Raw genomic sequence first — 12,740 nt, forward strand, 5'->3', positions numbered from 1 at the left:
TTATGCTCCGGTGGGAGCAGAAATGAAATTTGTGTTATTCATAGGATTATATAAAGTATGCAGAGTGCAACGCGGGGACTCAGACTAGCCTCAGACTTAATTCAATCAAAAGTTACCAGAAAACAATGAAAATGCCATCCATAGTTAGTCGGTAAACCTGCGGTGCTTTCAATGCCGTATAAGTTTTTGAATAGAGTTTTTAATCTAATTGCGGGAGCGGCCAAGGATGGAGAATATCCGTAGGTTCGTGGCTTGAGCAACGAGAGAAGTCTACGAATTTCCATGTTTGAAGGGAAGAATGGCTCAACGACGAAGTGATTAACTCATATTTTACAATGTTCCAGGTTGGGGGCTTGAGTCCGCTACATGAAGATATCCGTAATTGGATCTAAGCGATGATACTATCATGATAGCAATGGGAGCCGATTGGAGCCTTCGGTCCGAAAGTGTTTTTCTGGAACTTTTGGAAATTATTGGGCTCGGGAGGGTACAACTACAATGCCGTTTCAAGGAAACGGTATGTTCAAGTCAGGTATGAGCACATTTATTTGGCTACTCGAGTATTTCCAGGTGGACTCATCGTCGTCGAGTTGATATATCCTCATATGATAAAATGATGCTTCCTCTCCATGTTGGAGCATCAGCAATCATCCCTCCTGTCGAAGCATTGGACATTGGGAGTAGTAGAGTCCGAGTTATGCTATTACGATTTTTTGGGTGGATCCTATGACAAGTTCTTCGAGTAAGACATGTATGATCTGTGCGTATAGATAGTGATACGAAATGAGTAGAGTAGTATTATTAATATAGTAACATCGATAGTTTCATGTGGTAATCGCCGCCTTCAGCTACATCGCTGCCTATTTAAGAGACGAGCATGATCACAAGCAGTCGAAGATTCCTCTACAGGACCTTGAGCAATGGAGACAGCTAGATTCAACGAAATTTGGCTGCCTTGTAATTTGGCTCTGTCTATCACTTCATGCTAACGTAGCTTGCAGGTACCTCGGCAAGATAACTCATACGACTGTGGCGTATTCATGTGCATGTTCGCGGAGGCGCTGGCTTGCGGCAAGTATTCATATGCATCTACGAGGCATATATTGCTGTCCTAAAGGCATCGTTATCTCAGATCTATCACAACTGTGTCTCAAGACAAGATCTCTAATATGCGATCAAAGTCTTTGATTCAAAGATGGCAACCGATATAATGTCGGGTCGTATAACGTCGTGTATAGGCTAAGGTTTATTGAGATGTAATTGACTTCGGCATTCGGAAGATGTGTTAATCACGTCTCATTTGTATGATACATCATCCTCATGGTGGTCGCTGTGGGGCTTACTTCGCCTGTTTGTATCAGTTTCAACTCGTTCACGCGCTTGGCTGGTCTCGATACTACTGGGTCATCTCAATAAGGTATCTACGGTTGCTCAATCCTGTTTCGAAGGTATCTCTCATTCCAACTTTGTACAGTTTAAGACTATTTCCGATTCATGAGTAATCTGATGTTCATTGATCCCTATGATAGAGTTCAGAAGATTTCATTCAATCAACGAAACTCAATTGTCCGGGGTAAAGATAGGATATCAACATGGTTTCTTTAGCTGCGTTATATCGAATGTCCCCTATGCGTAAATCGACTCCGTTCGGCCACAATCAACTAGTTATCTTCGCTTTTTCACTGTGCGGCTCGGCTTGTGCGAAGTAGACAGACAGAAATAATATATCTATCTGGTATATGGTAATCTATAATATTGTAATATCACAAGCAGGTTACCTTAGTAACACCCGTGAACTGTATTGGTCTCAGTAGGCAGTCATTGACTGGCTACCATACCCTCATGGAGCAACCTCAGGAAGTGGTTAGAAGTAGGAGCTTTGCTCTCTACTTGAAGGGAGATCGAAGCTCTGGTCGAGCAGTGGGAGAGTTAGTTACTTCTGACTCAGAAGTTCTGAGCGGTGGCGATCCGAGCTTCACGTAGCACCGCTGTGTTACATCTTCCTTGAATCCCTAAATGAATATCTCGTCACGATCGGTACCTTGTAGGTTGGTACTACCAACTTGGTAGTGGACTGGAGACGATCCGCATCTGATGCGGCGCATCAATGAAGTTGCTCTTTTGGATACGGGCGCAGGGATATTCTCAGTCTCTAAGCAATGCAGCGACGCGCTAGAAAAGAATATTCTGGAAGTAGCCTCTGCAAATGCCAGGACGAAAGGTGCCTGTACATCACGAACCTCAACACGATGTGCTCGCTGTACATTTGATTGTGCCTACAGGACATTCGTCCCCTCCTTGAAATTGGACTTAACCCCCTCCGGTGATGTCATTTTACTCATCAATGGAATGCGCGGAATTGAAGGTGCCTGCTCCCTCGACATTGCAACTAGGCAGGGACTACTTCGACGGTCGAAGTTCGACGGGAAAAGGGCGGTATGGTCGACCATCCCGTCTTGATGTTGGCAGTGATGAAGCACATAGTGGAGCGAAACGTCAGTGTGGATTAACTCCCCTGTGAGAGTAAATCTACTGTAGACCATCCTGCCAACTCGACACCAGTAGATTAACTCGGTTCACTAAGTTATATCGGACATCTTAAGACGATATTTTCCTTTTGAATAGTTCTTCAACTTCCATCTTTCTCAGCGACATCCAGTCATCGTCGTCATCAGCTTGCTCGTCGTTTTCTTCCGTATCCGGATCATCCTCAGCAGGTCTGAGCGTCTGTGGTACCATCTCACTCTCTTCCGTACCGGCAAATTGCTCGCCCATCGTCATTGCTTCATGACAAAGGAATTTCACTAAAGCTTTCGTCTGTCGCATACCCTTGATGTGATTCTTTGCTCGTGTAAGCTTATTGAAGGTCATCACCGAGGCCTGACAGGCGGCGTGGTCTCGTTGAGGCTTCTTGGATAGCTTAGGGGTCGGTAGTGTCGATAGTTCGAGCATATCACTGAGCTTGCTTCTGAAAAGTTCTCTTCTATTCAAACGTAGTACATCGACTCACCCATCGTTCGCGTTGAAGATGAGCATTTTTCGTATTTTCCCTTCTGTTTTCCTCTTGCAAATGAGAGATTTTATACTGAGTTGCTCTACAAAGTCGAAGATCACGGTCCCCTCGCTCGAGGATGATACCATGCACTCAGTCGGGCTCGCCCCTCCCTTGAGTCTCTGTACTGTCTAAGGCAAAAACCAATACCACACCTCCCCGACATCATTACTGTTACCAGCCCTAGGAAAGCCCAGCTATGGTGGAGACAGAGAAGGGATGTGATGAGTATTCGCATAGTAACTCAGTGAGCTGCGCAACCATGAAGAGACGCCAACAGTTAACGGGCGTCTCCGATGGGCGGCCGAAATTGCCGTCTACAGTAGTCAGCACTCCATCAGTCAGACTGTGGTTGTGCAGTCTTTCGTAGTTTGTTACTCTGATTCACGCTGGAACGCGAAATTGAAATGGGTCTGATAACGACTCATGGGAAGCGGTTCTCCACGTGGACCATTGAGAATTCCTCAATGAGAAGTGTGACACACTGGTGCATTCGGCAACCTTCTCACTCAGCCTCTTAGAAAGTCTGACTGATTCGATCGTTCTCATTGTGCACCCCCTATCTCTCATATTTCATTGGATCCTGGTTCATTCATCAACCTACACAGCCAACAGATCTGTCCTCATATATTGATTGAACGGTTCTGTGGCGCAATGGTAGCGCATCTAACTCTAGATCAGAAGGTTGTCCGTTCGAATCGGGCTGGGGTCATAGTTGTGATAATTTCACCCGATTAATACCAATTAGCAGGCCCCTGTGACGAATATTGGCACCACAGCATCAGCGATTGTAACAGAAGGGATTAATATGCAGCTCGCTAAAGACGTATGCCATAAAATCTTCACACAACCCTCACATTGCACACCCCTATTTGGGTCGACGAAATTTCATCCAATGATTGTGCAATCCACCCACAATCTATTTTTTTCATGGACTTCTCTCTGCAACTCTGACTCTACCCATATACTCCCAACGTGAATCAAACACAAACGCATAACCACTTTGCTCTTCGTGGAAATAATGAATTTGCTCAACAAATGCAGTTTCGCTAAATTGGTCACCGAGTGAATGGTGTCGATTCGTTCGCTTATCGGGTTGAAAGTTACACATTTGCCAGGGAGGGGAGGCTTAACCCAGCTTCTTCGACGGTCCCCTGCTATCTTTCAAATCATCAAACCAACTCGTTAATAACTTGTCTCCTGAAATGTCCCATGGAAATCTACGCCCACCCTTGAGCCTTGTAGCCAACGTTTATTCGTTATAAACGACCATGCTTCGTGTGTAGCTTCTGCTCGTCTATTTCGCGCCTTCCTGCTTGTATCTTACACAGTGGGAATGCTATCTTACTTTAGCCATGAGACTCACAGACTGTGAGTCACAGTGGCACAGGCTGAGGGCAGCAGGGCAATATTCTATACTGACTACTTCTAAGAATATGTACTTCTGTTGGACAATAGCCCGGAAATAATCGGGGATGATTAACTAACGCGAACAGCAAGGCAAAAATCAGATTGAAACCACGTAATCCCAACAGAGTGGTGACCAACACTCACACGAGGTGCGTATGATAGTAGTTCGAATCAGAGTTAATCACTGCTCTACTGCGTAGTGGCCGCGGCTTTCTTCGACTTCTTCTTGTTCTTCTTAGGGTTGGCGCTTTGTGCCAGCAAGGCCTTCAACTCCTCGTTTTTGACACTTTTATCCGTCTCGAATTGAGCTGAGAAGTTCCATAAAAACAACTTTAAAACGAAGACTCTGTTACCAGCAGAAGTGAACGGGAGCCCCGCGACCTTCTTAGTTCCACCGGGGAGGAGGAGAACAGTGAACTTGAACTGAGCTACGATCTCACCGGGCTTCTCACAGAGGACCTGCTCACATACCACTCCTCCGTCACATCACGATCCTCAGCTTACAGGGTATTCATGCAGGAGCTCATGCTTGAGCGCCTCTTGAACTCCGTATCTAGCTCCGGTAATGTCCTTGAAATCAGCGAGAGAGAACGCCCCACTGGGGAACCTCCGATCGACTTCAGTGAGGAACTGTCGCCCACGAGCGAGTTTGAGAGTCTAAAAATGATAATAATAACAGTGGGAGTTTATACCGTAACCTACGTAATTCCTGCCGGGGGCTCGACGGTAAACCGTAGTGCGCCTGTCGGCCGAAGGACGGGCCTTACCCTCTCCTGATGACATAAGAATATCAAGACAGTACCTGTAAGGAAGTTCGAGGCTTTCAAGGAGGAGTGGTATTCCTACACCTCGTTAAGACCAAAAACAAACTCGGGCACCTTGAGGTCCTCTGTGAACTTGGAAGCGATCGCCTGACGTGTTTATATAGTAAAGGAACATAACCGGTGGGCGTACGTTTTCTCCCTCAATATTGTGCTTTTCCAGTTGGTGGCTGAGGACACCTCTGATGGGCTGAACGCCAAACTCGTCGGCGACTTGTTGCATCAAGTTCGTGATGTCAGTGTTGGTGTTACCTGATATAGGCTCAAAACGGGCACAGCGAAGAGTATCTTTCTTACCAAGTTTGACTTTCCTGAGGACGGCCTCAGCGGCAGTATGAGCGGCCATGACGGTGTCAGCGGCCTTGCCGGTTGCCTTGGCATCACCAGCGATTACAGTGTTAGCCGCAGCAGTGATAAAACCGTCAATTTGAACGGCAAGATCGACCTAAGATACTTTTCGTGCCCCAGCGAGGGTCCACGGATGAGGTCCACCTTGACGATATCCCCTTCCTTGATGGTGATGGATTCCCCCTGCAGTGGGCTGAAATGGCCGGCGACTTCGTTGATGCTGATGCACGTCGGGAAGGCGATCCCCTTGGGAACTACAGCACCCTTAACCTGACCTCATCCGTATCTTATACCGTCAACCTAAAGATTCCCCTCACCTTTTTATTGTATAACTTTCCCGTTTGTTCCTCGATGAAGTCATCACCGAGCCTACAAAGATCATAAACATCAGCCCCCGGCTTCACAGCAGCCAAGACGAGCTCAAGGGCCTTGTTGGTGATACCTAGAAGGACGTATGCAGTGGAAGACCGGAATGATGTTGTTACCGGCTGCGGCAATGTACTTAGTGGTAACATCAGGATTAGAAAGATCAGTCACCTCGTCTTCGTATTCAGAGTCGGACATGCTTTAACTTAGTAAGGGCTTCCTGATGCGATGATGTGATTATCTGCGTATTTTCCGCCGCCTGGTGAGTGAAGACGACGGCTAATTACCATATAGATCAACTGGGCGCGCGCCTTAATAGTTTGTACTTTTCGGTGAAAGCCGTCTCCAGTAATTGTTGGTAAAATCTTCCATGATCAAGTCCTTAGTAGTCGCTGCGGAAATCACCAGTTTGGTCAGCGCGACGCTCACGGTAAGGAACGGACCTCATTCGGGCCTATTCTGTATCTTTGTGCGTCAACCTAAGATATTTCTCTTCAGGTGAGCCGTTGCCAATATAGCCCCCATGAGTCCGATGACGGTAAATGCTGTTGTGTGAGATCCACTAATCGCCGCTATCGCGGGACTGAAGTTCAGCTTTGCCTCGACGGCGACGACGGACTTCCCTCATTCAAATGGGCTAAGTGCCCTGTGAAAGAGGATGGAAAACTCATTAGGGGTGAATTTACGAGCGAGTGAGAAGTTTATGCAACCATCCCATTACCAAATATATTTTTTCAGAGACGTTCGCGTCCCTCGTGAGGTTTATGAGAAGTTCTTTTCGGGATGGAGCCCCAGGGCCGACACACTTGCCTCGTGTAAATCAGCCTTCCGCAGCTTTCAGAGGAACGCTGTCGGGCGTACGTGGGGAACAGCCAGTCGCAGAGTCGTCGATAACGTGTGCTCAATGATCGATGCCTACGAGGAGAAAGCGGCTACCCCCAAGACCAATCCAACTCAGAAAGCTACCAAATTCGACCAGTTCGATGAATTCAACCGTTAGAAACGTGATGTGAGCAACATGTCGTGATGTAGATGTCTGTTATTGTATCCGTCCGGCTTGTGTTCACTATGAGGGGATGAGGTTCAGCAGTTGTATGTTGGCCTTGGTTCTTTTACTAAACCTGTTGATAGCTGCGTTGGCCCGTCGCAGACTGGGTAGTTCGAAACGGGGTCTAGCACTTGGCCGATTGACGAACTCGGTTACTAAGCGTGTGCGAAGGTCAAGCGAAGAGAAGGGAAAATATCGCCCGAACGTTCAGGTAGGTTCGAACTCGGATCGTGGGCATGACAGCCAACCCTACTAATCAGTTTAGTTTTAGGCTAAATCTGTTGACGATAAGGGTGCATTCCTCGATATCTGCTATATAGCACCGAGGAAGGGAGAGGCGGAGAACCAAAGATGGGGAGTCTTGTTTGAGAGTAACGAGGATAAGTACCTCATACCCCTTTGGGCCGAGTGTAACAATAATCGACATTTAGAAGGAGCAATGTAAGTTCTCCGCGGATCGACCCTGGGTCTTCCGAGTGTTAGTGAGAAGTATTATCCAATTACACTATGCTGATTTTAGAGACGCTGGTCGGTTTGACTCCACCGGTAGTCACGTCGCTAATGGTGGGGGATATATCGAGCGTATTATGAAAGATGACGAAAGACGCAATGAGCGCGTTGGCTGCTCTACGAAGTTGAACCGTTTGTTCACGAAGTTGATGGAAACGAGTAAAGAATTCAGTGAAACTGTGTACGCGAATAGCAATCTCCGGAGGAAGAAGAGCGACAGACTACTGCTAATCACTGAGTTCTGCAAGTACTCTCGCAACATCGACTCCGCCTTGGGCCCACCAGACCTGACTGCTAAGTTCATTGGGGATCGAGGCACTCCGGAGGCATACTCTGGAGGTGGTGAAGATGGTGATTATGAGGACGAGGAAGAGGAAGAGGAGGAGGAGTGAAAATTAGCATAAATGATCGAAACATGTGAGATACCATAAGCGCTGTTGTTGTTTGTTGTGATGACATTCTTCTGTTGAGTTTCCAAGTCTAGTATTCTGAGTAGTTAGGCGGTTGCTATGAGCTCCCTCGATGGGACCACCAGGAGACGTGGAGATACCCCTAAAGTACCACTCATGAGCAAACGATGTCTCCTTCTTTGACCCCTATTCAGCTTCGATCGTCGGCGTATCGGCCGTTGGCGGTACTGGCGGATCCGATCTTCCTCGAGAAGCGACAGTGAGTTGGCTACAACGTCCGTGGTACAGCGTCTCGTCAGGCACAGGGAGATGAATCGGCTGTGGAGGGACATTGTCAGAAAGGCTCGGCAAGAGAAAGCAGCCCAGGACTCTTCAAGGGAGTTCGGCTTTGGTGCTATGACAAGCGACGCAGTAGGGGAAGACATCCTTGGGAATAGGGTTGGTTGGGTCCTCGAGAGGGCCTTGAAGAGCAGACTCAATCAGGTGGTGACTACAGGGAGCAGTATGGACGTGCTGGACTCCCTACCGCACCTGGGCTGCCCGGAGGCTTCCCCCGCTCCCAGTTCCTCGGAGGGCTCCATCGATGGTCGTTCCCTCCAAGCCGGGGACGTCAGCGATCCTGGTGGGTTTACTGTGGACAGTGTCGGAGATCGGCAATCACTTTATAGGTGTTCAATGCTCTCGTCCTCGGTTGTTCACTCCTGAGCGTCGACGTAAGACAACTGTTGTCCCCGGGGTTTCTGCATACAAGTCCTTCAGGCAGCCTATCTCCGGTGAAGCTTCAAAAGCGGCCACGGACAGCGAGTAGGACTCCGGGCTCTCGAGCCGCTGAGAGAGTCGAGCGGCGAAGGGCATCTCTTAGGGTGGGTTGGGGGACGGTTTGTGAGATGAAGTTGTTGGTATGCAGTCCCCTGGGTTATCCCTGGGCCTGCGGGATTATTGCGAGACCCCTGAGGAAAACTGGGGGAGCGCGATGACGGGGCCTTCTGGTGAGCTCTGCCGCCTCTAGAGTCGATCGATAGTTCGATTCAGAGTCTACCGCTCAACCGGAAAATATCTTTTCGGCTACTGGTGAACCTCTGAGTAGCATCTTCATGTCACCACCAAAGCCAACAGGAGGAGGAGGAGGAGGAGGGAGTGGCTTGCTGGATGGCATCGATGGTGAAAAAGAGCATCATCATCAGCCGATACGCCGTCGTGGCGGAAGATGTTAGTCGATGCCTGATAGAGTTGTGTTACCGATGAGATTGGGTATGGGCTTTTTATGTGGTCATTCAAGGAAAGATCGAAGTGTGCAGTAGACTTGTTAAAACGACATGAGACGTTCGTGAACTGCTCGAAGGCAGAAAGCAGTTGTGTATACAATAAACAGAGAGAATGCGTGTTTGATGGCATTTAATCGAGAGGTCGAGATTGTACCTCGTTAACCAGACATGCCATTTATATAACAGTATGGTCTAGTGGTATGGCGCTCGCTCAAAGAGCAAAAGGAGTCGAGTTCCATCCGTGGTGCAGCCATCGAGTTAGCGAGTTGACACACGAGCACATATGTGAAGATTGACGAGATTCACGTGACACTTTCAACATGGATAGTATAAAGACATTTTATGCTCCACGTTACACCGTGCGCGATACCACAGGGCTGTAACTACACCACTTATTCTTCAAACTTCTCTTATGGCAACAATCACAGAGCGAAGCCCTAGTCGCCATGTAACTTCATGTGCTCGCTCGTTATGTTGCACGATAATGGTGCTGCAAATCGAGGAGCACGTATATGTTAGAATTCTGCTGGGCGAGCGAGATTTGCGCTAGTCGACGAGATTTGAAAAATCGTGGTTGAACGCAAGTACGCGACGTAAGATGATAGAAGCGTGAATGAGCTTCCGCGTGCGGAGTTGGGTTTTTTACCTTCGTGTGGTTGTTGTATAAGGCTCGGGTGAGGTGCAGCGTTATGGTCGTGGAGCTGTCGTTGTAGGGTTATACCAGATCAAGTACTTGGTACTTTAACGCCTGTCCAACCCAATGGTAGCTGGCACCACTTATCGTCGCGTTGAGAAGCATACCGAGAAGACTGAGGTGGGCCCCATCACCTTTTAGGGGGTCTCTGAGGTCACCTTAGGTCGAAGATGGTGAAGTTCGTATTACCTCTGTCGGTCGAGTTAATAACTTCGTAGATGATGCAATCCATTGGTTCCTCGGTGACGATGATGACCATAAGGCTTGCAAGAGCGTTAAGATCATGGCCAGAGGTGAACCCTTCCCCACCGTTAGGGGACCCAATCGTGGTCATTCAGGTGTGGCAGTGGCCAAAGCCGTCATTGTGTCGGAAATCCTCATCCGCCGTGTTCCTGGGCTCAAGCAAGCCGTCGAGCTCGGCAGCAATGACGTCGAGGAGGAGTATGAGCCCGTTGATGATGCTGAGAAGGATCACGTGGGTCGAAGGGTGTCGCGTTAAGATACACAGTTGGTCAGGTTAAACAAGTCCGTATCGTACCATATCTTGTCAATACCCTAACAGCTACGAAGCCTCTTACTAAGGACGACATAAAGCCTGATGAATTCGTCGAGTAATACGACAAGTATTTTGGCTTGCCTTCAGCGCTCCACGATCAGACGCCCTGATCTCGCCGGTGACGGAGGTCGTCGTAAAGGCGGTGGGAAGGGCCGTGGTGGGAAGGGAAAAGGTGAGGACTTGTCCTTAAGTTATGATAGTAGTGTCTTCTAGGTGGTCGTGGCGGTCCCCGTAGTGGCGGCGACCGTCCTCGTGGTAAATCGGGCGAGTCTAATAAGAGTAATTCGTAGAAGGATTGCAGTGCATCAATTCACTTAGTTGTGTCAGATGAGAAGACCAAGGGTGGCAAGAGTGGAGGAGATAATAACGTGGCCGCCTAGAAGATGTAGGTTGTTGGTTTGCCATTGAATTGTGTTATCGTCATTTCCTTCAGTCCCTGGATGGGTAGTCGTTGTCATTAAGATGAGTCCTTCGTAGTGGTGATGATGATTGAGTAATCAGATCATTCTGAGCTTCTTCCTCGTCCCCACTTCTGCTGTCGTTATTATTATTTGTGCTAATCCTTAGTCGAACTGTGAATCGTCCATGGCGAGTTGATAACGTCGTCCTAAGCAATCTATCAACTGTTGATATCACAAACTTCTTGTGTTTTAATTCAAAAGGTGCTGGCAGTTACGCGCGTTGAAGATTCGCGTCGACCGTTTCAATGGTGGTCGCGATTCTTTTTTTGGGCGAGCGCTTTTTACATCAACGCGGTTTGTGGTCGTTGGATAATTGACTTTCTCTACTAGCTTTACGTCTTTACCCCATTTTATCGATGGTTACGAAGTTCCGACGTGTGCAGAAGACTGTGGGTACTACTGCTCCCGAGGAGGGTGTCTCTGAAGTTCGCGTGACGTCTATGGGACGCGTCAATGCCTTCGTTGAGGAGGCCATTGAGCGTTTGGTTGGTTCAGAGAAGCACGTTGCCACTAAGCAGATTAAAGTCATGGCTCGAGGTGGGTCCTTGTTGGTTTACTCTGAGGCACTTTGTTTTCAGGAACTGCTATTGCTAAGGCAGTGATCGTGTCGGAGATTCTGAGCCGCAGAGTCCCCTCCCTGTCTCAAGAGGTGAGTAAGGCGGTGTTGGAGTGGCTTGAGTTTTTTCGTTAGGTTGAGCTCGGCTCGAGTGATGTTGAGGACGTCTTCGAGCCTGTTGGGGAGCACGATGATGATGTTGGGAATGTGACACAAGTTCGCATCGTGCCGTCTCTAGTTGTTACTTTGAAAGCCAACAAGGAGATCAAGCAAGAGGATATCAAGGAGCATGAGTTCATCAAGTGAGTCTATGGTCAGATGCTGTGCATAGTCTCTCTCATTTCAGGCGTCCAGCGCTTGCTGATCCTCCTAGCTATCGCTCAGGACGCCCCACTGGACGATCCACGTATCGCTTCCGTCCGAAGAACAGGAAAGCTCCAGCGGCCGGGAAGGCTACGACACCCGTGAAGGCAGTTGCCGGTGAGGTTTCGATTTAGCCGCATTGCTTTGAGAGGTGAGTTGTGTACAGACTCGACTACGGAGGACGACTCGGCAGTGAAGAAGCAGCGTCGTGATAGGCGCCGTAGGAAGTACAAAGGCAAGAAGGAACAAGGTGAGGTTGGGTGATTTGTCGAGGGCTGGTATGTTGTTTATCGTAAGATACCGAAAAGGTTAACAATGAGGCTCCGCTAGTCGGTGCGTAGATGTTTTGAATATGATTGTTCCCTCGTTGGGGAAGTTGTCATATATCAACAGAATCTATTATTTATTTTTTTCATTTGTTATCGTCTTGACATTGATTATGGTGCTCTATTATGTGTGCAGCGTAGTAGTAGGTGCCGATCAGTTGCTACAATTAGGTGGTGACGTTGAATCTAGTCTTGAAGGCGTGTGTTGTAGAATGATTCTGAAGAGACAACTTCCATCGAAATGAGGAGATTTGCCACGTCAGTTGTTGTGTTCAAGTTGAAGAAGTGTTTGGATTATTCCTAGTTTGCGAAGTTAACGAGCACAGGCGATATGCACGAGGATGCAGATGTTGAGGAAATAGGCTGTTATCCTGTTGAAGCGACCTTTCTATGATTTCTAGTGAGGAATATAACTACGAACGATGGCAGTATTCGTTCCCGTTGTTATCGAGACAGCTTTAGAGGGACTACCACTTTTTGCTGTTCATGTGAAGTTACTAGTTTCAAGCGGATGGTCGAAGTATGACTTCGTCTCTGTTGATGCAGTATAGTAT

At 48.0% G+C, this 12,740-nt stretch overlaps 7 protein-coding genes and 1 non-coding gene across 8 annotated transcripts; 6 read left to right on the forward strand and 2 right to left on the reverse strand.

Moving 5' to 3' along the window:
- Positions 1 to 848: 848 nt before the first annotated feature.
- Positions 849 to 1,075, forward strand: Pmar_PMAR015457 (hypothetical protein; the record flags this gene model as incomplete). The annotated part of the gene is made up of 2 exons (XM_002775183.1): positions 849 to 957; positions 1,002 to 1,075. Coding segments are annotated over 2 exons (183 nt in total), but the record flags the coding sequence as incomplete, so codon positions are not given.
- Positions 1,076 to 2,598: 1,523 nt separating this feature from the next.
- On the reverse strand, positions 2,599 to 3,036 carry Pmar_PMAR015458 (hypothetical protein; the record flags this gene model as incomplete). Its single annotated transcript, XM_002775184.1, has 2 exons — positions 2,599 to 2,968; positions 3,011 to 3,036. The coding sequence occupies 2 exons, from the start codon at positions 3,034 to 3,036 to the stop codon at positions 2,599 to 2,601; spliced, it is 396 nt and encodes a 131-aa protein (XP_002775230.1).
- Positions 3,037 to 3,692: 656 nt separating this feature from the next.
- Pmar_PMAR015459 lies at positions 3,693 to 3,764 on the forward strand. The gene has a single exon. It is a non-coding gene; the product is annotated as a tRNA-OTHER (tRNA).
- Positions 3,765 to 4,588: 824 nt separating this feature from the next.
- Positions 4,589 to 6,219, reverse strand: Pmar_PMAR015460 (proliferation-associated protein 2G4 metalloprotease, putative). Its single transcript, XM_002775185.1, has 10 exons — positions 6,117 to 6,219; positions 5,949 to 6,073; positions 5,776 to 5,901; positions 5,581 to 5,728; positions 5,417 to 5,535; positions 5,309 to 5,373; positions 5,165 to 5,264; positions 4,967 to 5,119; positions 4,816 to 4,921; positions 4,589 to 4,770 (listed from the first exon to the last, which is right to left on the reverse strand). The coding sequence occupies exons 1-10, from the start codon at positions 6,193 to 6,195 to the stop codon at positions 4,652 to 4,654; spliced, it is 1,140 nt and encodes a 379-aa protein (XP_002775231.1). The 5' UTR covers positions 6,196 to 6,219; the 3' UTR covers positions 4,589 to 4,651.
- Positions 6,220 to 6,367: 148 nt separating this feature from the next.
- On the forward strand, positions 6,368 to 7,947 carry Pmar_PMAR015461 (hypothetical protein; the record flags this gene model as incomplete). Its single annotated transcript, XM_002775186.1, has 6 exons — positions 6,368 to 6,427; positions 6,496 to 6,689; positions 6,736 to 6,992; positions 7,129 to 7,256; positions 7,317 to 7,486; positions 7,566 to 7,947. 6 exons carry the CDS (start codon positions 6,368 to 6,370, stop codon positions 7,945 to 7,947), a joined length of 1,191 nt encoding a protein of 396 aa, XP_002775232.1.
- Positions 7,948 to 8,049: 102 nt separating this feature from the next.
- On the forward strand, positions 8,050 to 9,182 carry Pmar_PMAR015462 (hypothetical protein). The gene is made up of 8 exons (XM_002775187.1): positions 8,050 to 8,112; positions 8,160 to 8,224; positions 8,265 to 8,403; positions 8,449 to 8,587; positions 8,634 to 8,678; positions 8,725 to 8,828; positions 8,873 to 8,954; positions 8,998 to 9,182. The coding sequence occupies exons 1-8, from the start codon at positions 8,065 to 8,067 to the stop codon at positions 9,177 to 9,179; spliced, it is 804 nt and encodes a 267-aa protein (XP_002775233.1). The 5' UTR covers positions 8,050 to 8,064; the 3' UTR covers positions 9,180 to 9,182.
- Positions 9,183 to 9,941: 759 nt separating this feature from the next.
- On the forward strand, positions 9,942 to 11,110 carry Pmar_PMAR015463 (multidomain scavenger receptor protein PbSR precursor, putative). The gene is made up of 8 exons (XM_002775188.1): positions 9,942 to 10,044; positions 10,088 to 10,217; positions 10,263 to 10,399; positions 10,441 to 10,535; positions 10,582 to 10,652; positions 10,694 to 10,759; positions 10,808 to 10,865; positions 10,914 to 11,110. Exons 1-7 carry the CDS (start codon positions 9,991 to 9,993, stop codon positions 10,858 to 10,860), a joined length of 606 nt encoding a protein of 201 aa, XP_002775234.1. The 5' UTR covers positions 9,942 to 9,990; the 3' UTR covers positions 10,861 to 10,865; positions 10,914 to 11,110.
- A 187-nt stretch (positions 11,111 to 11,297) lies between these two features.
- Pmar_PMAR015464 (conserved hypothetical protein) lies at positions 11,298 to 12,201 on the forward strand (the record flags this gene model as incomplete). Its single annotated transcript, XM_002775189.1, has 6 exons — positions 11,298 to 11,478; positions 11,520 to 11,590; positions 11,633 to 11,799; positions 11,844 to 11,977; positions 12,027 to 12,110; positions 12,158 to 12,201. The coding sequence occupies 6 exons, from the start codon at positions 11,298 to 11,300 to the stop codon at positions 12,199 to 12,201; spliced, it is 681 nt and encodes a 226-aa protein (XP_002775235.1).
- Between the last annotated feature and the right edge of the window lie 539 nt (positions 12,202 to 12,740).

Source organism: Perkinsus marinus, assembly GCF_000006405.1.
Source record: "Perkinsus marinus ATCC 50983 genomic scaffold scf_1104296956402, whole genome shotgun sequence".
In the NCBI taxonomy this organism is placed as follows: Eukaryota; Perkinsozoa; order Perkinsida; family Perkinsidae; genus Perkinsus; species Perkinsus marinus.